The sequence below is a fragment of the Rhinolophus ferrumequinum genome, chromosome 8 (assembly GCF_004115265.2).
Source record: "Rhinolophus ferrumequinum isolate MPI-CBG mRhiFer1 chromosome 8, mRhiFer1_v1.p, whole genome shotgun sequence".
NCBI lineage: Eukaryota > Metazoa > Chordata > Mammalia > Chiroptera > Rhinolophidae > Rhinolophus > Rhinolophus ferrumequinum.
The window spans coordinates 63,399,209-63,427,011 of record NC_046291.1 but is presented as its reverse complement, the minus strand read 5'-3'; the positions used below and the strand labels follow the sequence as shown (position 1 = coordinate 63,427,011).

At 37.9% G+C, this 27,803-nt stretch overlaps 1 protein-coding gene and 1 pseudogene across 15 annotated transcripts in view; one reads left to right on the top strand and one right to left on the bottom strand.

The window, feature by feature from the left end:
• The window catches only part of PKP4 (plakophilin 4), a 227,473-nt gene that overhangs the window by 165,892 nt on the left and 33,778 nt on the right, over nucleotides 1-27,803 (top strand). For 7 of the 15 annotated variants that reach the window (XM_033111701.1, XM_033111694.1, XM_033111707.1 and 4 more), the window contains 7 exons: nucleotides 1,476-1,607; nucleotides 1,716-1,906; nucleotides 4,751-5,303; nucleotides 10,517-10,705; nucleotides 12,902-13,121; nucleotides 19,871-20,003; nucleotides 21,101-21,314. In XM_033111701.1, the coding sequence (XP_032967592.1) occupies nucleotides 1,476-1,607; nucleotides 1,716-1,906; nucleotides 4,751-5,303; nucleotides 10,517-10,705; nucleotides 12,902-13,121; nucleotides 19,871-20,003; nucleotides 21,101-21,314 (1,632 nt within the window). The remainder of the gene's footprint in view (nucleotides 1-1,475; nucleotides 1,608-1,715; nucleotides 1,907-4,750; nucleotides 5,304-10,516; nucleotides 10,706-12,901; nucleotides 13,122-19,870; nucleotides 20,004-21,100; nucleotides 21,315-27,803) is intronic. The other 8 variants (XM_033111698.1, XM_033111704.1, XM_033111699.1 and 5 more) reach the window with 4 other exon arrangements.
• On the bottom strand, nucleotides 24,264-24,509 carry LOC117025680 (cytochrome c oxidase subunit 7A1, mitochondrial-like; annotated as a pseudogene).

The window sequence follows — 27,803 nt, the reverse complement described above, 5'->3', positions numbered from 1 at the left end:
AAAAGAGGACAGTATAATCCTCTATTCATTCACATATTTGAATGAAATTGGGGAAAGGCAGTATAATCTATCACCTAAATTGGCAGCTTAAAATACAGAAGTGGAATAGGGAAGAAGAGATAAATTGTTTTGTTTTTGAGTTCAAGATGGCAAAATGATACATGAGTAGTTGACAGTGAAACAAGATAATGGGGTAGAAGATTTGGCTGAAGGAAACAATGGACAGGTTAGATTGGCTGTATTCATTTGGAGAAAAGACTAAAAGAATTAACAAATGGATAAGAAATTAAAGTTTCCATTCAACTCTGAAAGCTCTGTACAGAGTTTCACTGATTTTAGACAAAATGAAATATGACAAAAAAAGCTAACCTTACCTTCAGAGGTTTCATCACCAAGCTCAATAATATGCAAGTTCTCATTTCAAAAGTTTGAAGTATGGCATATATTTTTTTTTAAATATTTGGCCACCATTCTCACCCAGAGTCTGTTAATCCTCTTTGAAAAAGTCACCTAAGGGGTGAGTTTTCCAAGGAGGAACAAGGTCAGTTTTCAGATTTTAATTTAATATATGTTAATTTGGGGCTGGTAATCAGGATGAACAAAATCATGAAATCTAGCAAAATATATTAATAAGCTGAGTACATGGAGCACCTTCTTATAGAAAAAGAGTCAAATGGTAGTGCAGTTTAAGGTGAAAACAGTCTTACCGTATAGATTATTGTCGTGTCCCACGCGACAAGGGTTGTGGGGAGTGAGGAGGGCAGCGCAGGGTTAAGAAAGACAGTAGCCATAAATAGAGTTTAAGCAGACCAAGGGACCCCAGTCTCAGGACTGGATGCCCAGAATCGGGCCTAGCATCAGCTTTTATTAGTTAGGTGGGGAAGTAAAGGAGATAAGCTTGTCAATCTCAAGATCTGTGAATTCCATACACATAATAGGAAACTGATTCAAGCCAATCACCCTTGAGCTGAACCATAAGTCTCAAGATGTATGTACTTCCCCAAGAGACAAAACCTTTATGCATATGAATAGATGGGGAGCACATCACTGAATCTCTTCCCTAGCAGGTTTTGGGAAGGACTGCAGCCACAGAGGCAGAGCTTTCCCTAGCCTGGGGAAGGTAGGGGATGTGCCCACCTCTATGAACCCCATGGTTCTCCTGTTGGTCCCCACTCGACTGCGCCTGTCTTAGGTGCTTTCCACGTGGAAAGTCGTACCCGTCATTGGCTGACCAAGCCATCTTTTTGGGACCAAACAGGGAGGCTTAAGATGCAAACACAAAGGTTAAGCAAAGTCCCTGAAAGGATCCGTCTGGCAGACTCTCCTTTCTTTGGGGGCAAGTACAAGAAACAGACGGTTAGGTTGCTGCATGGGGACAGATTATAATGTTACTGATGAATATCTGAAGCTTTTAAAGCAGTTTTGTTTTGCGATATTGCCCTTATATTCAGCTAATTAAGCTTCTCTTCTTACAGATGTGCCAAATTCCAGTGTAAACAAACCTAGAGTTTCTGACGCTGTCCATCCCAACAACTATCTCATCAGGACAGAACCAGAGCAAGGGGCCCTCTACTCACCAGAGCAAACATCTCTCCATGAAAGTGAGGGTCCGTTGTATTATCTTTTAAGTATTAGATTTGCCTTTAATATTTCTTTTTGAAATGAGCATCAGAACTGTAAAATAAAGATATTTCCTGCTGGTTTTATTCCTACAGGATCATTGGGTAACTCAAGAAGTTCAACACAAATGAATTCTTACTCCGACAGTGGATACCAGGAAGCAGGAAGTTTCCACAACAGCCTAAACTTGAGTAAGGCAGATAATAGACCACAGCATTCATTCATAGGATCAACTAATAACCATTTGGTGAGGAATTCCAGAGCTGAAGGACAAACATTGGTTCAGGTAAACCAAACACATCAAGATCCTTGTAAAAGAAAAAAAAAAATGCTGTCCTAATTGAATATCTCTTACAAGTACTTTTAAAAAAATAAAACCAACACGTAGGATTTTGAATTTATGGAATGAGTAAAGTAGTGAAATCATGTTACACTATGCGAGTCTATGATGTTAAGGAATGTTTAGGCAGGAAACTGAAAAATACATTAATTTCTGTTAATTAGCTCCTATTAATGAGTTCTGATAAATTCCAGACGCAGGAGATTAATTTGTTTGAAAGGAGCAAATTTGGCATGTGAGGAGGAGTCCAGAGGGAGTGTGGGAGAACTGGGTGGAATGTTGTACTCCCCGAGGGGTTATGAGTTCCTAAAAATACTAGAGCTGAAATATGCTGTAAAGAGTCCTAGAGGGCAGAGCACCATTCCAACACCTGCAAAAAATGGGACTGGTCTATTCTAACCAAAGTTTTTGCTTTCATCTTTGGACTTATTCCCTGAAAACACATTTCTTTCTTTTGCTAGAATATAGATATTCCTGCCTATAGAAAGACATTGTATAGAAGCATAACAGTTCTGTTAAGTTAGCATTTTCTAATTTGATAGTCACAAAATAATAATACTTGCATTATCAATTTATAAAACTGAGCTCCTAACTCATTGCATCTTTATTCATATTAGTCCATTCAGCATATTCCAGAATTCATAGAAACAGTAGGAGTCCTAAGTGGCAATAACAAGTGAGGATAACTATCTGTCCAAGTACCCCAGTGATTTCTCCGTACCTTAAAAATGGCAAGATGATCAAAGAACTTAGGCGAACACTAACCTTCCCTTAATGCAATACAGGAAGTCCAGAGCTACCACAGCAGCGGGCCAGGGTTCCCATTGCCAAAGGAGAAACACAATATGCCTTCGGCACTTTGGCTCACCTATTTAGGGCAAATTGTTAAGTAATGAGAAATACTTCTGTATGCAAGCACACACAAATATAGTGCATCGGTTTTTAAGCTAAAACAGGAAATCTTGTGCTGTAGCAGAGCTACTTTGAGCTGCACCCCCAGTCCTCATATTGTACAGTTACCTGTTTGCTGTTACTAGGAATGCTTTGATGGAACATTTTGAGAAGCTTTGGACTAAATGCTTACAGGAATTCATCAGCTTAGGTGAATTTCTGTGTCAGCAGGTCTGAAGTCACACTTTTGAATAATAATTATCTCAGCAACAGAAATTGTTTCTGTTATTCCCCCTGAAAGTGGTCATGTTACCTCTTTTTTTGGTTGTTGTTTTTTACGGTAAGTTGATTTTTGTTTCTAGAGCTGAAGAATTAAGTTGGGGAGGGGAATGGTCATCTCTAAAACTTAATTTGCATGTATTTTGGGAAACACGTTTTCTAGCTATTTGGGCCAAGTATCATCCCATTTTGGTAACAGCTCATTGTGGGATTTCCATATTTTTAGCACTATTAGTAAACCCCAAGCCAGACTTTAATTTTCCAACTGTCTACTAATTTTACAACCCCCTTTTTTGCCTTTTTGTTTATTTACAATTCCCTTTCCTCCTCATATCTTCTCCTCTTCACCGCTATTGACTTTCCTAACTTGTTGAGATGGAGCACACATGAGGTCTCAGAGCAGGTGTTTCAGCCCACCCAGTAGCTCATGACACCTGGAGACTAAGCACGCTTCCTCTTATGACATGTAATAGTATATCTACAAAGCACTCATCTTTTCCCTGTTTCTTTTCTTACTGCCCCAAGTAAAAATAAAAGGGGGTTGATGGCACCTGTATTCCAGCAATCACTAAGGAGATACAGAGCAGCCTGGTCCTGGGCTGCCCAGCGTCTGTTGTCCATGCCTGTTCCCCGCAGGCCAGTACCCCAGTCCAGCCACTATTGTACTTCATTGTTATACTTCATCAGGAAAGGGATCTGAGACCCAGTGTTTGCAGGAGTCATAGAAGGAGAGATTTCATAGAAGGACCAGCCATGGCAGAAATATTCTTCATTCCCCATTCTCATCTTTTCCAGCTGACTAGGCCATGAACCCAGCAGGGACTTTGGTATTCCTCATCCCTCCTTTTGTTAACAGATTTGGGGGTACCTTTATTTGAATCTCTTTAAATCCACCAGCTAAAGATAAGAGCTCATAGATCAAAGAAGGTAGAAAGAAATAGCTGAACTCACTAGAAGCCACACTTGAGCTAAAAGAAGAGACAAATTTGGCTAATAGCACCTGTGCAAACAAGCTGTCCCTTAAGAGTAAATTCACAGAGGAGAGCGTTGGACCCCAAGCTCTATCCAAATAGTCATTTATTCCACATTGAAAGAACACATTCCTTTCGTTAAGGGGGCCAATCCACAAAGACTAAACAATTATAGATACTCCTGTAGCTACATTGGATTTGATATATTTAAAAAAAGTTGTTTTTGTTTTACAGAAATGCATTACTTTGACCAAACTTTGACTCACAGGGAACAAAATAAGTACATTGCTCCAGTGACACTTCACACTTGCAATACAAAATTTTATATGTTGTGAAAAATGCATAGGCAAGAGGATAAAAAATATGTAAAGATAAAAGAAAAGGAATATTAAATGTCTTTAGAGTTCTCTTTACTGGTTGATCTTAGTATTTGAAGGGGGAAAGGTGGAGATTAAGCCACCAAAAAAAAAGTAGAACAAGTAAAAGACAATAAGGAAATATTAAGATCCAACTCTAAAGCATAACAAGAAAAAGAAACTTAGATGCCTAAAATAATCACATTGTAGTGAGCTATGTGCATTTTTTTCTGTAATGACAATGGACACAAAACCCTGGATAAACCCATTCTTTTTTTTCCCCCTTTCATCAGCCATCAGTAGCCAATCGGGCCATGAGAAGAGTTAGTTCAGTTCCATCTAGAGCACAGTCTCCTTCTTATGTTATCAGCACAGGCGTGTCTCCTTCCAGGGGGCCACTGAGAACTTCTCTGGGTAGTGGATTTGGCTCTCCATCAGTGACCGACTCCCGACCACTGAACCCCAGTGCATATTCCTCCACCACATTACCTGCTCAGCGGGCAGCATCGCCATACTCTGCACAGAGACCCGCCTCCCCAGCAGCTGTACGTCGGATTGGGTCAGTCCCTTCCCGGCAGACCTCCAATCCCAACGGACCAACCCCTCAGTACCAAACCACCGCCAGAGTGGGGTCCCCGCTGACCCTGACGGATGTACAGACTCGAGTAGCTTCCCCATCCCAAGGCCAGGTGGGGTCGTCGTCCCCCAAACGCTCAGGGATGACCGCCGTACCACAGCATCTGGGTCCTTCACTGCAAAGAACTGTTCATGACATGGAACCATTCGGACAGCAGCCGTATGACATTTATGAGAGGATGGTACCACCTCGGCCAGACAGCCTGACAGGTGAGTACAGGGTGACAGCACTCCGTAAAGCCCAGTGAGGAAAGCTATGCAACCATCGCTCAAACAGCATGATGAGATGGGAGAAGCTCATGTGTTCATCTCAAAGCTTACACTGCAGAGTTAAGGCTGACTTGTCTTTCATGCTTTATAATTCTTAGTGCGTGAAATTATATACATTTATATTACCAGAACTCTTGTAATGAAAACATTTTTTCCTTTCACAATATTAGGAAGTAAATTAGGAAGCATTTTAGAAGAAGTGGTTGGAATTCTAAGCTGTTTGTTGGTGGTGGTTTTTCTTAATGAAAGATTGTTTACCAGCGAGGCCTACTCAAACCTACAAGTTATGTTATAGTGGTATCAGAGTACCTGTTTGAATGTTTATTTTTTTTAAATGCTCTAATAGTATAGGCTAGAATATAGATTTTTCTCACCAGCTGCCTTATTTTAACATCCCAGTGGGAAATGCACAAAGCTCTAATGAATTACCTTCAAATGCCACTCAGATTAAATCGGAAACTCAACAGCCAGGTCCCTGATATTACAGCCATTTCCTTCAGACTATTTTCATGGAGACTTTTCCACATAATGTGTAAACATTGTTCTTTTCATTACAATTAAATTGATGTTTAACCAGTGTTTTAAATCGTAATTTTAAATAACATACCCAATGGTAAACAAGTTAAAACTCGATAAGACAATTTGAAATGAGAAGTGAGTCTCAGGCTTCTCTTTACCCTTACCCATTTCCACTCACTGGTTTCTGTATCATGCAGAATGTTTGTTTACATATATAAGTATATACATTATATACATATGTGCACACATTGTGTTGTCTTTTATATGGATGGGATCCTATAATACATACCTTGGTTTTTTCAATAAGCCTGAGAATTTCGCTTCATTCTCAATACAACCCTAGGACCCCATTTTTATAGATGTATGATCATTTATTTAATCACTTCCCTTTTAATGGACATTTAGGTTGTTTTCCATTTTTAGCTGTTAGAGACAACGATGTCATATATATTGTTCTGCATATTTGCGCATAGATACTAAGATAATTGTGGGATCCACGTCTTGAAGTAGAATTGCTGGATCAAAATATGTGTGTATTTGTTTCTTAAAGAAATATTGTCAAGTTGCCTTCCTGGAAAGTGGCACAGATTTTTATTTTTAGCGATAGTTTGAGTGTACCTGTTACCACTATACCTTCACTAGCACTGCATATTGTCAAAGTGTTTCATCTTTGCCAGAGCGGTAGGTAAAAAGCTGTACCTCGTTGTTTTAAATGGCCTTTACTGAGCTACGAGGGAAGTTGAAGATTTCATATGTTTATCAGCCTTTTTTTTTTTCTGCAAACAAGTTCAGGTCTTTTGTGTATTTTTATAATTTGTAAAAGCTTTTTATACTTGAAATAAATTAGCCCCTTGTAATATACTTCTCAAGTACTTTCCCCATTTTGTAAATTGTCTTTTGACGTTATTTTTGGTATTTCTTATTTACAGAGGTTTTTAATATTTTTGTGTAGTGAAATTAATATCTGTTCTTTGTGGCCTCTGGGAAAGGTAAAGCCTTTTTGAGATTTTCTAATTTAATAATTTTGCCTGAAAAATTATTATTGAACTAGAGTTTTGAGCTCAAAGAAATTCCTACTGGAGAAACCACCTCTTTTTCATTCAACCCTTAGAGGAATGTACTTGGCTTAGATATTTTCTGGCATGCCTCTGAGAAGTATGCAGCAAAGTGCAGTAGGAATCATTTATGAAATACCATCTCCCAAGGAGCCTTAAAAGATAAAGAGTTCTGAGGATTTCTGTATTCTTCCCTGTGTATGTATAGCTATGCAGTAATCTGAAGGAGAAACCCAGAAAGGGAAGTGAGCACATAAACACTGTCCCCATGTTAACCCCAAGAGGGATGAGTTCCTTTGGTTTAAAAAGCCTGCTTCTCCGACAATGCAAATGAAATTAGACTTTATGTCTCAGGGAGAAAATAATTATACCTAGTCTTTCGCAGATTTTTTTCTTCCTAGAGTGCTATAATCTTCAGAAGAAGAAGAGTTTCCATAAAAATGTTTCCCATCACCTACCTGCCTCCTTGTTCTGAATATGGATTCTGTTTTGTGAATTCCCTTTTTTTCGTAAGAAAGCGATGTCATATTTGCTATGGTTCTTGATTTCAAAAGATTAATAACCTGCTAATTAATAAGTCTGAAGCAATATTTGGTAATAGACTCAGACACTCGGATATTTGGTAATCCCAGTTTAAATAATGATAAAATATGTGTATAAATTACTTCCTACAACAAAAAATATATCTGTCCTAAAACATTCACTTCAGTATAATCATAGCATGTCAGTAAAGTTTGGAGAATACAAAGAATCCATATTTGGAAGATAAATTTATGTTTATTTTCAATGTCTTAAATATATATGTTTTAAATCACAGGGAGTATATGATTGTAATAGGTAAAACAATAAGTATTTGTGGAATTGTAAATAGAAACTATTGGTTAGATAAATATTATTGTGGATGATCAGTGTTTTATTTGGAGGCGAAGATAAAGTAATTAAATATTAATCTGTGGTAATACTTCTGGAAAAATTATTTCTAATATCAATTACAGAACATAATTACTTGTCTGTCTTCCAGTCTAAAAGATAGTAAGATATAGCAGGGCTCTCTACAGACAGTCATTTAACTTAGTCTCTAGAGGCTAAATACTTTTGTAATTTTTTTAAATGTTAATCTATAGGACTTTTTTTTTCATGCATAAGCAGGTAAACAAAATAGTGACAGTCACTTATGTTATTTACAAGATTTCTAATATCAAGAAAGTGTTACACACACCATGATTCTGTCTTTTATTTCCCAGGATAGCCTGTCACATACGGTAATTCATGTCACTAGTAGTCCTATAACAAGTGAATATTTACTGGATACGTTTAATAGGTCTAAGTAAGCTCATTTTGTTACCTTTGCCATGCAATTACAGTAAATGTTTACGAAAGCTGTCATAGCGCATGGATTCCAGTGAAGAAACCAGCAGGCCCTTGCACCGTGAGAATATAGCATTCTGATAATGGTGCACAATGCTTTGTTCCCATTTCACAACACCATCGGTGGTGGGGCCACCACCAGTGCTCCGCTCGCCTCTGCCTAAGTGTGAGTGATAATCAGAGTCTCAGAGTGAATCAAGAGTGTTTGTGGCTCTACTGAGTGGTAACAAAGCACCTTGTATTGATAGGATTACCAAGGACTAGCTACGTTTACCTGCCTGCTTTATGTCACCCTTATAAAAACAACGCCTCCACTTTTGTTTAGTATACTCACGGGCTCCATAAAGAAATGGAGCTTATACTCTGCTAGGAAGAATGAGAAATCTGCCAGTGAATAAAAAGCTGAAATCCTCAAACGAGAACTTGACAATCAATGATAATATGATCTTTAGAATTACATGGCTTCCGTGATCCCCTGGTGGACTAACCTTGCTCTTTAATTTTCTATTGAGGAGGGAGCTGTGGATTCAAGGTTCTCACACCACACCACTTATCATTGACCCTTGAGGACTCCGGATGTTCAGTGCTGAGTGTGCAGTGACAGAACACTGACCTGGGGTTGCCTCTCAGTCCTACCAGAAAGTACCTCTGATGGGGATGAATCACATTTCCTTTTGGGCTCTTTGTTTCCTTGGTTTTCAGATGAGAAGGCTTGGCTCGATAATCTCCCAATTATAAGATTGTTTAAACCTGTGTGTGATCTTCATTTTAGCAAGTGGGGAGCCAGTAGCTAAAACCCACATTGGTGCATTTAGTTTCTTTCCATGTCACATTGCTATCCAGATAGATAATACTCATTCGTTTTCAAAGCTTTATGTATTAACTTTCTTGCTATACCTCACTAAGCAACATGTTATCACTCACCTTCAGGCCCATTTGCTTTCAGTTGTGATTTGATTAACTGAGCTAATAGGATGTGAATGATGCTATCTTTTTGTAATTAGTTACTGTGTTAATTATTTGCAGTCTTTTGCAGCAAATATATGTGCTTTCTCTTACTCATATTTGGAATGTAACCGTAGTTGGTCTTCATACCAAGCGACAGAATTTACTTACTAATGATGACAAATCACTAACTTCTGTGTGTCATAATATAAAATATACTAATTAACTTTTATTAAGAAAATAAAATGTTTGGGTTTGAAATCTACTTTTCCATCACAAGTCCCAAGCGTAAACATTAGTTATTAGCAATTTGAATGGAAGAATATTTCAAATGATTTAATATTCATCTACTAACTTTGTACTTTTCCTTCACATCAAAAAGCAAGTAAACTAGAATCTGCTGTGTTCCTACAGTGTTTCCCCCAAAATAAGACCTAACTAGAAAATAAGCCCTAGCATGAGTTTTCAGGATGACATCCCCTGAACATAAGCCCTAATGTGTCTTTTGGAGCAAAAAATTAATATAAGATCCAGTCATATTTTCGGGAAACACAGTATAAACACAACTGCCTTGTTGTTTGTTTTTTAAGAAAAAAGGAAAAATACAGTGATAATAGTAAAATATGCATAATAGTTCATAATACTTAATAAATGTTATTACTTGACTCATAACATTTCAAATTTTGTAACATACAATTTCATGTTTTCCTGTAAAAATCATGGATGAATTGAGAGAGATATTTCAAAGCAGTTCTTGAACATGAGCCTTTACTAAGCACGATTATGTAGGTATTGCCTTAGACGTGGGGATTTAAAGAGTTGTGGGACATGGTGAGTCCTGGTCCCAAAGAGCTGGCCATCCACTTGGTAGGACGGGGCAGTTCTGCAGGGCAGGAAGAGAGACTGGCATGAACCATTGTTTGTATGTATTTTTAAGAAGGAAAATAGTAAAGTAAAAGTGGACATTCTCTTTGGGGTCACCATGATAAAATAGCTGAGAGTTGGGAGAATGAATTTCAAACCATTTAAAAATGTCTTATTATCTTTTTTCTTAGAAAATTTACTTTTATCTTGGCCAAGAGAAAGTTTTGTACTAAAAATGTATATGGCGTCCTTTTCATCTCTGACATTTTTCCTTTGTACAACTCACTAGGTTTGGTGTTTCGATGTCACACTTGGTTCTATTGGTTAGGAGTTTCATTAGGGCTTTTACCCTCACTACAATTTTCTTGATTTCTTAATGATTCGTAATTTTTCTGCCTCTAGGCTTACGGAGTTCCTATGCTAGTCAACACAGCCAGCTCGGGCAAGACCTTCGTTCAGCTGTGTCACCCGACTTGCACATCACTCCTATATATGAGGGGAGGACCTATTACAGCCCTGTGTACCGCAGCCCAAACCACGGGACTGTGGAGCTCCAAGGGTCACAGACAGCATTATATCGCACAGGCTCAGGTGAGTACCAGCAATGCTTGGCTGGATTCCCGATTTCATGGGCCCAAGAGGATGTCATTGGATTTGGATTCTGGTTAGAATGAAATCACGTTGTCCCTTTGGTTGTCAGTAAAGCAGCTATGACAACAGATCGATAAACAGTAAAACAGAAGTTCATTTTGGACCTATTTATAGGTGATATATTTTTACCTCCGTTCAATCTAATCAATGAATATCGTGATTATACTGTAAACTCACAAATAAGTTTATAGAGCTATAAATCTGACTGCCCTTGGGGTAGAGGGATATCAGACATAGAAAGGAAAGCCTGTGTTGCAATATTTCTTTGTCGTTTTTGTTGCCTGGAACATGTGTTTAGAGAAAATTCACATATGAGTTACTTGGCAGTTTTTGACTTAGTATGTAAGTAGCCCAAGTGTATTTGGTGTGACTCTTTTTTAGATACTGGATTTCCCCTGAATTCTTAAGTGTAGAATTTGAAATAAATATTCTTTATGATGGACTCAGTCTGGGACAGAATGCAATAGGCACTTATAAAAATTGGGAACTAGTGTATCATACCCTTATACCCCCACCCTCACATCCATGCCACATTGTAGTGGCTGATAGAACAGCCACTACGGAAGCTGCCCAGGTCCATGTAAGCTGCCAGATTGTGCTGCAAGTCTGGCTCATAGAGACTCAAAAAAAACTTTGGCTCAAAGAGACTTTAAAAAAAAAAGTAGTACAGTTTTATTAACATCCCACAAATAAACTCCAGGTAGCAATGATAGCCCCCTAAAGGTATGGCTCTGGGGACATACGAGGTCAGACAATTACGTTCGCGAACTTATCCTAGAAAAGTGCTACATACCTCATTGCTGAATATCACTACGGTCACCTTCGAAGTACTTTCCTTGGGAAACTATGCACCGATGCCAGCACCTAAGTCCACTCTTCAAAGTAATTTTGGAACTCTTTTCTGGAATGGCCATCAGAGCTGTCGTATTACCCTTAATGTCCTGAATGTCATCAAAATGTCTTCCTTTCAATATTTCCTTTATCTTTGTGTAAAGAAAGAAGTCACTGGGGGCCAGATCAGGTGAGTAGGAAGGGTGTTTCAATACAGTTGTTGGTTTACTGGCTAAAAACTCCCTCACAGACAGTGCCGTGTGAGCTGGTGCATTGTTGTGATGCAAGAGCCGTGAATTGTTGGCAAAAAGTTCAGGTCGTCTAACTTTTTCACGCAGCCTGTTCAGCACTTCCAAATAATAAACTTGGTTAACTGTTTGTCCATTTGGTACAAATTCCTAATGAATAATCCCTCTGATATCAAAAAAGGTTAGTAACATCATTGCACCACGTGTGCAAACTTAATTGTCAGACCTCCTACCTCCCAGAACACCAGGAAGGAGAAGACTGTACTTGAATTAGTTCTTTGCTAAAACTCACAAATTGGTCCACTGTGGGATTTTTCTTCTAGTAGAATGCCCTAATTTTTAATAGCTGTTAGTGCAGAAGTATTTCATTTGTTATGTTCGGTGTATTGAGGAATTTTGTTAATAGGATTAAGAAATAATGCTGTTCGAGCATTCTAATTGCAAGAAGAATATGTATACAATCATTGGAGAGATGCCCCACTGCAATAATTAGGAATGAAATCTTATAGTGTACAGTATCTTTATACATAGCATCATGCAATAATTTAAGGGAGTAGCTATGAAAGAATTTGATGTATCAGTCTTCTTTCTTGTGAAGTAAATTTTCTAATGTTACAAAATCCACAGGTTTATAAATAAAATGTCAAAATAAGTCACCTGTATGCATTAAGTTTTCAAAGTTTGATAGTTTCAATTTTCTGCAAATGTGACTAAATATCTTGCTTTTATTGCTAAAATTAAATTATGAAGTTTTGTCATTTATTTCTAAGATTAGTTTAATTCTTTTCTTGTGTTTCTCTTGCAGTTTTGTTACTGAATCTTAATAAACATATTAAGACCTATTGTGTCAGCAGATTTATAGTTTGATTTTTGCTCTTTTGTCTCACAAAATGATACAAATATTGTTAGTGTATATTAAAAACTTAAGTATTTTTTGTAGCACTAATGAGCTAGATTGGTAAAATCTAAATGTAAGCAAGTTATATAAAATACTTTGACTTTGGGAAGTATCACCTCATGGAGAACATACTAACCTTTTTGAAATGTGACTTTCCAGTAGGTGTTGGAAATCTGCAACGGACATCCAGCCAACGAAGTACCCTTACATACCAAAGAAATAATTATGCTCTGAACACAACAGCTACCTACGCGGAGCCCTATAGGCCAATACAATATCGAGTGCAAGAGTGCAATTATAACAGGCTTCAGCATGCAGCACCAGCTGATGATGGCACCACGAGATCGCCGTCAATAGACAGCATTCAGAAAGACCCCAGGCAAGTACTGGTGATGGGTATCCAGAATGCTACAGCATCACAGAAGTCAACCAGTTCCTTCCTTCCAACTTTTTTTCAAGTTGCCAGATCTATTATGATATCAATAGCTCCTTATCTCTAATATTTTTCATTTGCATTCCAGAACTGTAGGTCATTGAGTTTAATTTCATTTTAAAGAATTAATTTGAAGAAGGAAGATAGATTCCTTCTTTCAGTGCTTTAATAATAAATTAGAGGGAGAGGGTGCACAGGTCTGTGTGAATATCTGCAGTATTCATCATTGAACTGCTTCACCAAGGTGACTACCTGGGGATAGGCTCTTAGTCTGAAGTACAGAAAAGGTCTTACAGGATCATTTTACCCCTTTTCCTTTATCCTCACTGATTTCTTAAATGAAAACTTCAAAAAATACTTGTGGTTGCTTTAAACTGGGAAAGACCAGTGTTGTGTACATTTTGAATCATATTGGTCAATCCTATCTCATGCTTTTATTACCTAGGTTCTTCAAAAAGCTTTCTGCTATTTAGGAGAAAATCGTTCACAAGAAATTCTCATATCTCATAAGCAGAAAATATTGGCAAATAATAGATGTTTCCTCCTTTTAATTTTATCTGGCCATGTATAAAACATGTTTTGTTAAGATGAGTCATTTAATACTTGATTGATTTTGAAAAACTAGCCTCATCTTTAATGAAAGCCCCTTAAAATATTCAGGAAATAAAGATATTTAAAAACTAAAAGAGAATTTTAGTTTGTGAAACTTTAGAGAGTGAAACTATTTCTAAATTTTAAGCAGCTTGAGTTTTATTTTAAGGCATATATTAGCGAGATTTCATTCAGTCTTTGCCCACAAATAGCTGTTTCACTGGAGAATTATTATAATTTTCAATTCACTTTTAGCAGCCTACCAACTTATTCTAATGAATGTGAATTAAAAGTATGAGTGAGGTTTTCTTCATTAAAACAAAATAACTAAAGGTACTTTTGAGTTGAATGGGAAGCCCACTGCTTCACTAAAACTATTCCACATATTCATTCTTTTGCCTAAATTTCTTTATGGTTTATACATACATTCGGTTCTATTCCTGCTTGCCACCTTTTTTGTCATTTTAAAGATTTTGTAAAATAATTTGTCTAATAGCACTTCCAAGATAATTAAGTCAGAAATACTTTTACATGATTTTGTTTTTAAATCCTCAAAATGACAAAAGCTTAGGGCATCAAAATGCGTACAGAAATTCCCAAAAGGGTTTTGAATTGTAGGTAATTTAGACCATACCTCGGCTGAACCTGCAGAGAAAAGGAAAGCTAGCCAAGAAGGTAGTGAAGTGTGATTAGAACTTTGAGTTTAATATGTGCTCCTGCAGACTTCAGTTTTGACCTCTGATATGAGTCGATTCGCTATAAACAAAGATTTCATATATGATAATATACTTTAGCTATTCATAGTCTAATGCATAAAACTTATGCCTAACTTTGATTATGTGAAACTTATAATGCATTTTGTAAGCTAAATAAATGCCTATCTTACAATAGTACGTGTGTTTATTCTAGCTCAAACTGGAATCCAGGTGAATATGAAGTTTGAATATTTGAACCAAAATAGAGAGCTCATGATGACTATTTAATTTTTAGTTTTGAAAGTAGCAACTTTAATATTTTCATTCATTTCAAACCTACTTTCTTTGTTAATGCTTATTATTACTTTCCATTATATGCTGCATTATAATTAGCCTGAAAAATTCCCTGTAACAATGGAGAAATTATTCATGTTTTCTATATACAAGGAAAAGTAGGAGGTTTTTTTTTTTTTTTTTATAGTTGTCTAGTCTGGAAGCAAAATGTATTAATAGTACAAATGATGCATCTAAAAGAAGAAACAAAAGTACGTCCTATGGAAAGAGATAGCGACTTAAAGAATGACAGCATTCATGGTGTTCCCTTTGAGCAGGGCTTAATCTGTGATGTCCTGTAGAGTAATTCAATTTACCATCTCCTTCACCTTTATATTATTGTCAAATATTTTACTTCCACATATGTTATAAAGCCCATACTATAGTGTTACTATTTTTACTGCACTCAGTAGTCTTTTAAAGAAAGAGAGGTTTAAAAAATGGTCTTTATATTCAGCTATATATTTACTATTCATAGTTCTCTTACTGTCTTCCTATAAATTCAAGTTTTCATCTAAACTCATTTCCCTTCAATCTAAAAACTTCCTTTAGCCTTTTTATGTTGCCTATCTGCTGGCAACAGTTTCTCTCAGCTTTAATTTATCTGAAAAATGTTTTGACTTCACTCATTTTTAAAGGATAATTTTGCTAGATATAAATTCAGAATGGAAAGGTACGGATTTTTTTCTTTCAGTACTCTAAAAGATACCACTTATTGTCTTTAGACCTCCATAGTTTCTGATGAGAAATCAGACATCATTTGTATCATTCTTTTCATTATGTATCATTCTTCTCATTATGTAATCTATCTTCTCTCTGGCTACCTTTTAGATGAAGGTACTTTTACTCTGACCTAGATATAGTTTTCTTTACATTTAATCTGGGTGGGGGTTCACTGAGATTCTTTAGATTTTGGTTGATGATTTCTACCAAAATTGGGACATTTTCAGTGGTTATTTCTTTAAATTCTTTTCTGCCCCAAATTCACTCTCCTCTCCTTCTAGGAAAACTTGACATTTTCTCACAGATTACTGAAGCACTGTTCATGTTTATTAATCTTCTTTCCCTGTGTTCTTCAGATTGGATATTTTTTATTGATCTATCTTTAAATTTACTGTTCTTTCCTCTGTATTCTCCAATCTGTTGTTAAGCTCATCCAGTTAATTTTTTTTCTGTTTTAGATACTTGAATTTGGTTCTTTTTTTAAATACAGTTTCCATGTCTAATAATATTCCCCATCTATTCACTCCTTATATACATCTTTTCCTTTAAGTCTTTGAGCACATTTATAACAACCATTTTAAAGTCCTCCTATGATAATTCAAACATCTGGGTTTTGTCTAGGTCTTCGTGTGTGTGTGTGTGTGTGTGTGTGTGTGTGTGTGTTTTACATCTTTGTAAGTCATATTTTTCTGTTACATTTTATTCCTAGCAATTTTAAATTATACACGAACCATTGTGGATGACACATTGTAGGGACTCCGGATTTGTTGTCTCCTTTTTAGGGTTCTGAGTTTTGTTGTGACAGCTAACTAAATTACCAATAGATATTTGATTCTTTGGAGATTGGCTTTGTTCTTTGTTAGGACTTGTCTATTTCAGATTTGTTTTACTCCTAGCATGTGGCCCTTACTCTGTGGTGAGGTTATTACTCTTAAACATGGCTTTTTGGTAAGCTAAATGCTGAGGTTTTCAGTAAGGGCTATACTCCGACTGGGATGGAAATCCAACATTACCTGGCATGTGCTCAGTTCTCAACTGTAGTATATGTGCTACCAAAGCAATCACGTGCTCAGCTTTCAGTCCTGCAGCAGCCACTCCCCACCAGACCTGTACATGTGCCCTATACATGATGCACAGCCCAGCATTCAGCAAAAAACTTGTGAATAATCCTCCCACAGACTCTTAGAATCTCCTCTGCAGAGCTCTTGCATCTCCTGTATCCTGCCCCAAAAATTCTAAGCACTTTGACATCTCCATATTCCAGTCTCTCCCCATCAGCCCACTAAGCCCATTATTGATCTACTTCATGGGCTCACTTCCTTTGCCATCATCCAAAAAATGCCGTCCAAGAGAAAGCCAGGTGAATATGGAGCTCCTAAAGTAATTCCCTTCTCTCAAGGATTACATTCTTGTGTTACTTATTGTTCAGGGCCTGAAAACAGTTTCTTCACATATTTAGTCTGGTCTTATAGTTGTTTATGGTGAAAGGGCAAAATCCAGTACCGGTTACTCCATCGTGGCTGGAAACAGCATCTGGGCATAGGTTTTAATGAAGCAAATCCTGGCAGGTATTGATGCCATCCAGCCAACCCGTGGATTTATAGCAGTCTTTCTAAGGTAAATTTCTGCAGAAAATCAAGGTTGGGGTTGATGCCAACCAAGCCTAAGTGCCCATCTCCATCTGGAGCTTACCTTTTGTGTTGTCTGGCCCTCCTGGCACCTAAGTATGCCAGAAAATCTTGACCACCCCTGTGCCATTTAAAGAGGACAAAAATTTGTATTTGTAATGATTGTGAGTCATCAATGAATGATTAAATCACACTCGTTGCAATCTGTTAATTACAGCATAGATTTACATAATGGGCTTTAGAAGATTTTCATCAGAAAGAGTTAACATAGTTTCAGTGCATAAAAGGATATCTATTATTGCAGAGGATGACCCTATTTATAATAGTTCATTTTTCATGGATGATGAACATTAATAAAACATCTGTATGATAATTTGAAGTATATAAAATATTTAATATGCATCATCACAATTTAATCATCACAGCCAAACCTAAGAAGAAGGTAGAATGATAGGTTTATTGTTCCTGTTGTACAGATGGGGAAACTGAAGCTTCAAATAATTAACTGGTTTTCAAAATCACATAGTAAATGAAGGACCTGGGACTTCAGCATAGGAAATCTAACTCTAAATTCTGTGCTTTTCTGCTGTGTCATCCTGCCTCTCAGCAGTTGAGGTATTCTTAATGTCTGTTAATGACATGATCATCCAATCTTGTCCCCCCAAGCCAGAAATCTCCATTAACTTCAGTTTTTGGAAGATCATCTCACTGCTGTGCCAAGAGTGGATCAGGGGAGGGGGTCGTATTTGAAGCAGAGAGAGCATGTAGAAGGCTCTTAGAGTAGTCCTGTCAAGATAGAATGGATGGATGGGTTTGGTTTGTATTAAATATTTTCAAGATAGTCAACAGAGCTTGCTGATGGATTGGATCAGAAAGATAAGGGAAAGAGAAAAATCAAGGATGGCTCCATTTTGCCTTGAGCAAATGTGTGGATAGTGGATAGTCTTCTTGCCATCAGTTTTTATGATTCTAGTACATTCTTTGCTTGACTACCAGAGTTATCTTTCTTATAAATGTGACTGTGTCTCATTCTCTCACTCTTCTGCTTCAAAACCTGCATTAATTTTCTGTTCCTTATGTGGGGGGCAACATATAGACCCCCTGGGTTTCACTAACTTTCACCAGTTAATTATTAATTCCAGGTTCCTTGTCCATATCTAATGTTATTTAATAGTTCCTACCTCGCTGTGCAACAAGGTAAATGGTATGATGCATGTAAAGCTCTTGACACTATACCTGATGCAGGTAAACTCAATAAATAATAACTCTTGTTGTTAGTATTAGACTTAACTTTTTAATTTGGCATAAAGACCCTGTACATAAAACCATGTCTTATTCGATGTTTGTATCTCCAGCACCTGCTACGGTGGGTACCTGCAGCATAGTAAGGATTCACTAAATATTTGTTTGAATTGATGGTGTGTCTGTATGTGTGCAGGGATGGAATGACCTGCCGCTTTGTAGTGGATGAGCAAGTTAATGCATGGAGCCTTCCCAGACCAAGAAAGACTCTGGATCTTTAAAACCTGGGCCATAGAAAACATCATCACTAGGTCGTTAATTTAAAGGATTTTTTAAAAAATGTTTATTCAGTATTTATTCATGTTTGGAATAGCAGTGCACTTCATCCAGTAACCAAAGTCTGCAACTTTGTTGCTTTCTGAATCATTTGTAAGAAGCTGGTCTTCATATAATAGAAGCATAAATTCACATTTAACAAGGATTCCAAACAGTGGACCAATCAGTTGACATTAGAAAATCCTGATAATGTGATGTTACCTGAAAAAGCAAACTATAAAAAGCATACATGCTTACGTATACTCATTGTACAAGTAATGAGATAGCACAGGGGGCCAGATTCTGAAAGCAGACCGCCGAGTTGAAATCTTGCTCTGCTGTGGGCTAGCTGTGTGACTTTAGGCAAAGGACTTAGCCTTTCTGTCTCCCCCTGCAAATCTATAAGGTTGATGTAAGATAAGTGAATTACCATACACAAAATGCCTTGGATCGTGCTTGCCACAGTATAGGTCCTCATGAACTAGTCAGTGCTATTTAATAATAAATATCCACTTCTTTGAAAAAAAAAATTCTGTGCGCACGCATGAATATTTGCATACATGTAGACAAAAAAGACCAGCAAGAAATGTCAGCAATGGATTTTTTTCTGCATATAGGATTACTGATCAAACATTTTTTCCTTTTTATAAATTTCTATGTTTCTGTCTTATAATCAAGAGCAACCATAAATATTAAGTTTCTTAAAAATCATTGGGCCCACAATATTTGCGATTTCTAGACTGACACCAGATTTGTTTATTCCCACTAGCCCTTCTTCCTCTCTTCTCCTAAGTATGGCATCTCACCTAGCTAAAGTGCACTTGTTTACCTGAGCCTTGCGCCTACACATTTCTTACGTAGGTAAGAAGGCATAAAATTAGAATCAAGAGGAGGAAAACAAGAATGAAAAAGTTACTCATACTAAGAACTTCCTTTGTTCCACTGAATCTCTTTCTGTGCATCATGATTTCTTTAAGATCATAAGCATCTGCGCCTCTGCATTATATTCATCAGGGAGAAAAAGTTTATTTACATATATATGTATTTTAGGATTTTTATGACTTCCAATTTTGGTCTCAGCTGAGCTTTTTTCTTATGCCAAATGTTTGCTTCAGTGTATCGTTAAAACATGGGCCTTTCTTTTTGAAACTGTGTTTTTCTCATGTAGGGAGTTTGCCTGGCGTGATCCCGAGTTGCCTGAAGTCATTCACATGCTGCAGCACCAATTCCCCTCAGTTCAGGCGAACGCTGCGGCCTACCTGCAGCACCTGTGCTTCGGCGACAACAAAGTGAAGATGGAGGTACGGGACTCAGTGCCTGGGACGCGCTTTCTGTTCAGCCGTTGCATGCTTGTGTGCTTAAGAATCTACCAGATGCCCTTTTGGGGGGACATTTGGATACCAGATACTCTTTTGCTTCTTAACTATGCATTTCAGTATTTCTCAGGAAAACCTAGAATGAATATATTTCTTGGAGTACTTTTTGCATTTTCAAATCACATGTCCAATCATTAGGTTGTTTATAAAACATGAAACAAAAATCAATTCAACCTGCCTTCTTGAAGTATTTTACAAAAATCTATTAGATGAAAATTAGAGTATATATATGAAACTAGTAAGCTCATGTATTCTGTGAGATTCTGGTCAAGATTGGTGTCAACATACAATTAAGTCAAGTTGCAGAGGATTTATAACCGTTAATAATACTGAACAGGTATGAATGTTTTATTTCACGTTTTAAAGTTTTTTGACATTTATAGAAACCCAGTAAGTCCTTGGCTCTTTGCCTTAGTGCCCTATGACTTACAGATTCTTTTAACGTGTTTAGGCCTTTTTTTACCCCTGCGATGTCATACAGAACTTACGTGGCTCTCATCAGTTTGCTGTGTAAAACAGCACAGCAGTTACATATCTAAAGGTGGACGCAATAGATAAAGTCCAGAAACATTCATGTGATGTACTAAGGAATCGATAAATGGAAGAAAATTTAGGGGGAGTAGCCTAGGGAGACAGTTCTAGAAACCAGATTACTTCAGTCAAAAGTCCTTTCCTGTGTTGTCTCTGACCCTGCATGTAGCTTCATCGTGTTGGTGTACTTGTTCATTACATGTGGGAGTGAACACACGTCCCTGTGTGTTCAGAGGGTTCGCATAGGACTGGGCTACGTGTCATTAATCCACCTCGGCCCCCCTTCCCTTTTCTAAGCCATGAACCCAGACAAAGAGTTTGATCTTGGAGAGTGTCCTTATTATAAAAGATGCGTTATTTAGAGCAAAAAGTAACCTTTTGCAATAATCTGGAGTTTTCTGTTATCCGTGGTCTTTCCGTAACAGACGTTTGTTTGATCACTGGTGAATCACATGTCACTTAGGCCTGGTACCTAATATTTTTCATTCTAGGTATGTAGGTTAGGGGGAATCAAGCATCTGGTTGACCTTTTGGACCACAGAGTTTTGGAAGTTCAGAAGAATGCTTGTGGTGCCCTCCGAAACCTTGTTTTTGGCAAGTCTACAGATGAAAATAAAATAGCAATGAAGAATATTGGTGGGATTCCTGCATTGTTGCGACTGTTGAGGAAATCTGTTGATGCAGAAGTAAGGGAGCTTGTTACAGGTGGGTAAAGAATGTGATCTTGACCTGGAGGAAATGTTGAAAACCGTTTTGACGGTGCCCTTGTATTGGTGCAGGGTGAAGGAGTCGGACGTTCTAGGTAGGCAACAATGATACAGTGCTCATGCACAGCTGTGACGAAGCCTGAGTATAATTTAATCTAATGATTCAGAAGGCACTTGGAGTGCTACTAGTAGCAGTTACTATACTTATTGATGCATAAGCGTCAGCTAACAGACGTCTTATTCATAGAGGGCTGAATATGTTGTTTTTTATTGCGTATTCCATAGTGAATCTACTTGTTTTAAACAGACTGGCTCTCCTTTATTGAGAAAATAAAATGTGCTTCATGGATTGGTTACCTTCCACTTCAGCTCAGCCGGTGTCTGAACGCCTTTCAGTATCTCAGACGCTTTCCTAGGTCCCGGGGTTGTAAAGGTGAATGAAACTCAGTCCCAGCCCTCAGTTAGCACTCAGACTCGGGAGGAACACAAGTGGTTCTGCAAATGACAGTGAAACGTGGCAAGTGGCAGGACTCATTCAAGTTGCACTGGAAGCATAGACAATAGATAGGGAAGCTCCCTGGTTGATGTGAAACCAAAGTTGTCCTAAAGGGTGAGGAGGCATAGACTGGGTAAACAGGGGAAATAATTCCAGTCATAGGGCGAAGCTCAGAGCCAGCATCAGATGGATATAGGGTCAGAGGGACCAGGAGGAGGAGGAAGGGAGATCAGGCCAGATAGAAATGCAGGCCTCGTTTGGCGGCCTTTTATGAGAAACTTGTGTCCCACACGCAGTGGGAGCCTGGCACGTCCAGTTTGGGCTTTTAAATGCATTCTCCCAACAGGCAGCAGGGTGGAGGATTGATTGAAGGGAGACAAGCCTGGCATATGAGAGGCCTATGAGGACATCAGTAGTCTAAAGATAACAGCTCAAACTGTACCAATAATAGAAAGAAGGGGTGGGCGGTAGAGAAGAGGGAACAATTAGAGGAATATTTCATGGTCAAGGCATGATGGTCCCGTGTGGAGAATGAGAGACCAGTAAGAACAGAGCGATGCTTTGTCTTCGGAGACTGGATATTGCAACACCATAGGGTGGGTTCAAGAGTGCTTGAGGTCAACATGAAAGAATGATTCTGCCAAAGGGCAAACAAATGACAGCATTGTTTATAACAGAGAATTGGGGGGAAATACTGAATGTTCATTGATGAGACAATAATTAAATAAGTGACAGTACCTTCACACAATGAAAGCATATGTACGGGTTAAAATAAGTGCATTAGACTATCTACAGCAACACAGGTCAATCTCTAGAAACATTTGCAGAGCAAGTGCAGCACGATGCTATTATATAAAGATTTTTAAGTATGCAGGTTGCGGCTATAAATTATGGTTTTGATATGTGCACATGGCATACAGTTAAATTTTTTATTAGAATGTTATAGATTCAGGATAGTGGTTACCCCAGGCCTGGGGGCTGAGGTACAGAAAATGGCATTGGGTGGGGGGTATAACCCAACTCTGTTTCTTTAGAAAGAAATTAATCTGAACCAAATAAGACAAAATATTAATATTTAACAAAGCTGGATAGTGGCTACATGGGTGTTTGTTTTATAATTGCTATGCTTTTCATGCTTGAAATATTTCATTTAAAAACTTTTAACAACTTTTTTTTTTTCAAAATTAATCCCATTCCCCACTGGCTTCCCCTGTGAAATCAGAGCTGTAGGTTCTGTCAGATATAATTCAGTCACACTTAGGAATGTAGCAAACCATCATGCATCTAATATTTAAGGGGAATCAACTTTCTCATAAAATATTAATGTTCAAAATACAGTACCTTGCATTCCAAATATGGTATGAAACTCATATACTCAAAGTAGAGTATACTTTATCTATAATTTTAAACTCTGAACTGGGCTGCCTACTTTAATGTAGTTTGAATGTGAATGCTTTGACACACCTAAATTTCATATTGATTTATTAGTATATATACCCTCTCTCTCTAAAATACTTTTGAGGCATCTAACCCTCTCATACCAAAATACAAATTATTTACACACGCATACATATGGATGTATGCGTGTGTAAAATGAAAATTAGAACAAGCTAAACCGAATTAAGAATGTAGACGTAGCCATCCTAGAAATCAACAGAATCATTATGACGATGCCCAAAAAGTTACCCTACACTCCCTGTTAGGGAGGCATAGAGGAGGCAGTTTCATTGCAGTCAGTAAGTGCTTTCTTTCTTGTTTGATGTTTCTTTCTCATCACTTTGAACTTACTGTGTAATGTCCCAGCATCTTCTCCCAGTCACACAGCTGTGCAGCCAACAAGGCTGCAGACTGATGCATGTAAGCTCCCTGAGAGATTAGGTGATCCAGGGACCATGTGATACTAGAAGCGTAACTTCATACTCAGATTGGTTCTCTTTGGAGTTACTAAACAGGTTAGTCCTGACCTTGGTTCTTCCATTCTTGATGTTCAGCTTTTTTTCTCTTCTTCTGTCATAATTTCTCACAGGAGGAATAGCCTTTGCTAGAGTTTTGTTTCTGAGGTTTTTTCCTTGAGAGAAACTGTTGTAGTGCCTTTTCTGAGCTGAGCTCAAGAAATCTGTAAGATTTAGTGATAAGCAGGAAGAAAAGTACATGAAACTCTGGTGAGGTCTTTTTTATTTGAGACTAAATCAAATTTATTTGAAGTAGAGCCAGGCTTCACTGTTAAGGGGTTTCATGTACTAATTTACCTGGTATGTGCTCTGGATAGATGAGTGCTAGTGTAGATGCTTTCCTCCATATTTTATCATTTCTCTGTGGCTGCAGTACTAGTTGCTGAGAACACAAGATGTCTTTGGGGGAGGGGTTGTTTGTTCTGGGGGGATTCCCCAAGAAGCCAGCACATTTTTTGATGTTTGTTCAAGTCCCTTAGGTCCTGCAGGCTTCTTGGTCTCATTTTTTGTAGGGGAATGAAGCCCAGCCAAGGCAATACAGGCTGTGCACAGTGCCCCCAAGACACAGCATCATGGTCAGACCACGACATAGGATGTTGTCGTTTCCCCCGCCCTTCAACTGCACTGGGAGGTCATTGTCTGCCGGGAAGAGTTTCTGTTTCTGAGCCACTCGGTTCTCAAAGCGGTTCTGCGCAGTTGAGCTGAAGGAGTGAATCAGTGCCTGGGAGACTCAGAGGGCACTCATTCTGCATCCTCCTCTTTGGCTGGAGTCAACTCCCCTCTCTGCCAATACAAGATGTTTTAAGACATGGACCCTGGCCTTGAAAGGAGGACGTTAGCACTATACACAATAGCCAAGACATGGAAACAACAGAAATACCCATCAGTAGACAACTGGATTAAGAAACTGTGGTACATTTATACAATGGAGTATTATGCAGCTATAAAGAAGAATGAAATTTTACCATTTGCAATGATATGGATTAATCTAGAGAACATTATGCTAAGTGAAATAGACACAGAAAGACAAATACCATATGATCTCACTTATGTGTGGAATCTAAAGAAAAGAATAAACGAATGAACTAATCAGAAACAGTCTCAGAGACATAGAGGAAAAACAGGGTTGATAGATGGGAGGGGGGTGGGGATGAGGAAGAAGGTGAGGGGATTAGAAAGCACAATCAGTAACCACAAGATTGCCACAGGGATACGAAAGTCAGTTAGGGGAATGTAATCAATAATGTTGTAAAGATTTTGTAGGGTATCCGATGGACACTTGTCTCATTAGGGAGACCACCTCAGGGATGGTGTAGATGCCTGATCACTGCACTGTACACCTGAAGCTGACCAATAATGAATATCAATTATAATTTAATAGGTAGGTAGATAGATAGTCACAAGAAATGGAGTGCAGCATTAGGAATAGAGACAGTGGAAATGTAATGGCTGTATGTGATGTCAGAGGGGTAATAGATGGGGGTTAGGGAGTTATCACTTTGTGAGGGGTATAAGTGATAAATGTCTATTACATTGTTTTGTACAACTAAAACTGAAAAAAAAAAAGGAGGATGTTAGCGTTTCCTAATTCCAAAAGAGATATCTCCCCAATACATCGTATCATTTCCAATGTAAAACTAGAATCAGCCTCATTTTTAAAAATTAATTAATTAATTACTCTATTTATTTATTTATTTATTGGAAAACAGCTGCCAGGAGCTTTTAGGCTTTAAGAAGTATTTTTTGGCCATAGTTACTTGCAGGGTAGCAGAAATTAAGAGTTGCTTTGTAACTGTATACTTTTACTCCTAATAATTTATTCTGATAAGTGGACTGATTACTTAGGAAATGTTCTTTCAAAGTAGTCTTTGAAATGGGCATGGTCAGTGTATAAACACTTCGCTCAGGTGCCACGTGTAAAGGACATGGACCAAGGACTTTAGAAGTGAGTTTCCAGTTCCAAAAGGCTAAATGTCAGCCAAATTTGACTTGTATATGAATATTGTTTAGCTAATATGAAACTACAAAGTCATAATATAAACCTAGCCAAGTTGTACCTGTATGTATCATATGTATACACATAATTGCCAAGATTCATGGCGATAAGAAAAATTACATTTCTCAGTTTCAAATTTAGTGGTACCAACCTTAACTGACATTCAGTGATATTTTGAGTGTGATTAACCCCTGATATACTTTAACTCATGACATCAGAAGATCCTTGAGCTCTTCCATTAACTCTTCAAGTCAAATCATCAGAACCTGTCTTTAAATCACAGAATTACAGTGTTGGAGAAGACCTCAAAACTCATTTTGCCCAGTCAGCCATCCAATGCATGGATCCCCCATACAGCTTCCACACAAAGTCACCACCCATCGTGTGCTTGAACCCACAGGTACAGGGAACTGATAACTTCATGGAACTAAGGCTGAGCAGCAGGGTTATTCCGAAAGCAACAAAAAGACATAAGAATGACTTGAGAAGGCGAGGAGGACGAGCCCTCAGGAACTCGATTTGCTGAGGAATAGTTCTGTAAGAGAACTATGAGCCCTAACCCCAGCCTCCCGGCCCTCTCCTGAACAGGAAAGCCTGTCCCTGTTTGAACCATTCTCATTAAAGTAAGTCTGCTCCAAACATGGGCAGCAGGGTGCCATGTGACACGTCACCCAGCATTCCCTATCAGCTGCCCATCTCTGTATAATCCCCTTTGAAAACAGAACATTAGCCTTCCAAATGTCAGTGTTTTGTCAGTGTCATCCCCAGCTTACTGCGGCGCTGGCCAACCTTGCACAATGCTCGTCCTTTGTAGGTATGGCCTGAGAGTTCTGCAGTGGAAATTATAAGCAACTTGGGATCATGAAGGGATAAAGCACAATGAATTGATGTCTTCAAACTATTGTATGATTTAAAGAAAATAGTATCCCATTGAAACTAGGTGTTTTATTAGTCTTAAGATTAAGTAATTCTACCTAGTTATTAATCCAAAGCTTTGTTTTTTCCAGTCCCCTTTGTTTCAGTTTGGCATTTTTAACATACTTAAATGAAGAAATTTTACCTACTAAAAAGATGCCTCTACCTTGGCTTTAAATTTAATAACTACCCTGAGCCTGCAATTTTTGGTCACATCTTTATTCAAGGCAAAATGTTTTCCATGAAGTGTATTTTCCCAAGACAGGTTGGCTGTCATTGTTAATTAAAAGTTCTCTAATATGTAACACGATTCTTGTGTTTTCTTCATTGTGTTGAGCATTTTTCAGGTTGAAACCTAATGATTTTTTTTTTTAATCGCTGATATATATGGGTGCTTAGGGTTTTTTGTTTTGTTTTGTTTTGTTTTTCATTATCATTACAAAGGTACTTTGTACCTTTACTGTGCTTCAGCTTGAAAGCTGGGTGAAGTATTGTTTTCCCCAGTTGGGTTATAAAATGAATGTCAGCTAGGCCACAAACTGGATGGAAAGTAGGAACATCTTATCACTAGAAAAGAACTTATTTGTTCTTATTGAACTCATTTGTCCAAGATAATTAGTGTTTCTAAGCTAGGAAATATGATTTTCAAGTTTTTGAGCATCCTACAAGCATCATTTTTTAGAACTATAGAAATGGGAGATACTGCCCAGAACGTGGAAGTCCACCTGCCATTTTATGCCCCAAATGTCCCCAAACTGTCACCCTTTTGTTTCCTCCGTTAATACTGGTGTCACATACCAAAGAGTAGCCTTTGTTTTTGAATAATAATAGACTTTGTTTAAATGACAGTTCTATTCACATTTCTTCCAATTTAGCAAGTGTTTATTCATCCATATGGCTAAGTAAAATATTTCACACGTTTATTTAAACATTTTTAGGTGCTAGCAGTGGATTCCAGATACTGTGTAGAACATGAAATTGGGCATACTCCCTTTTTGATCATTAACTCCATATTTCTAATTAGACAGTAAATCAATAAGGAAATGATAGTCATGGTCTAAAGAAATGTAGACGGGCCAGACCAAAGATCATCAGACAGCAGGATGTTCTGGAAAGAGCCAGAGCTTA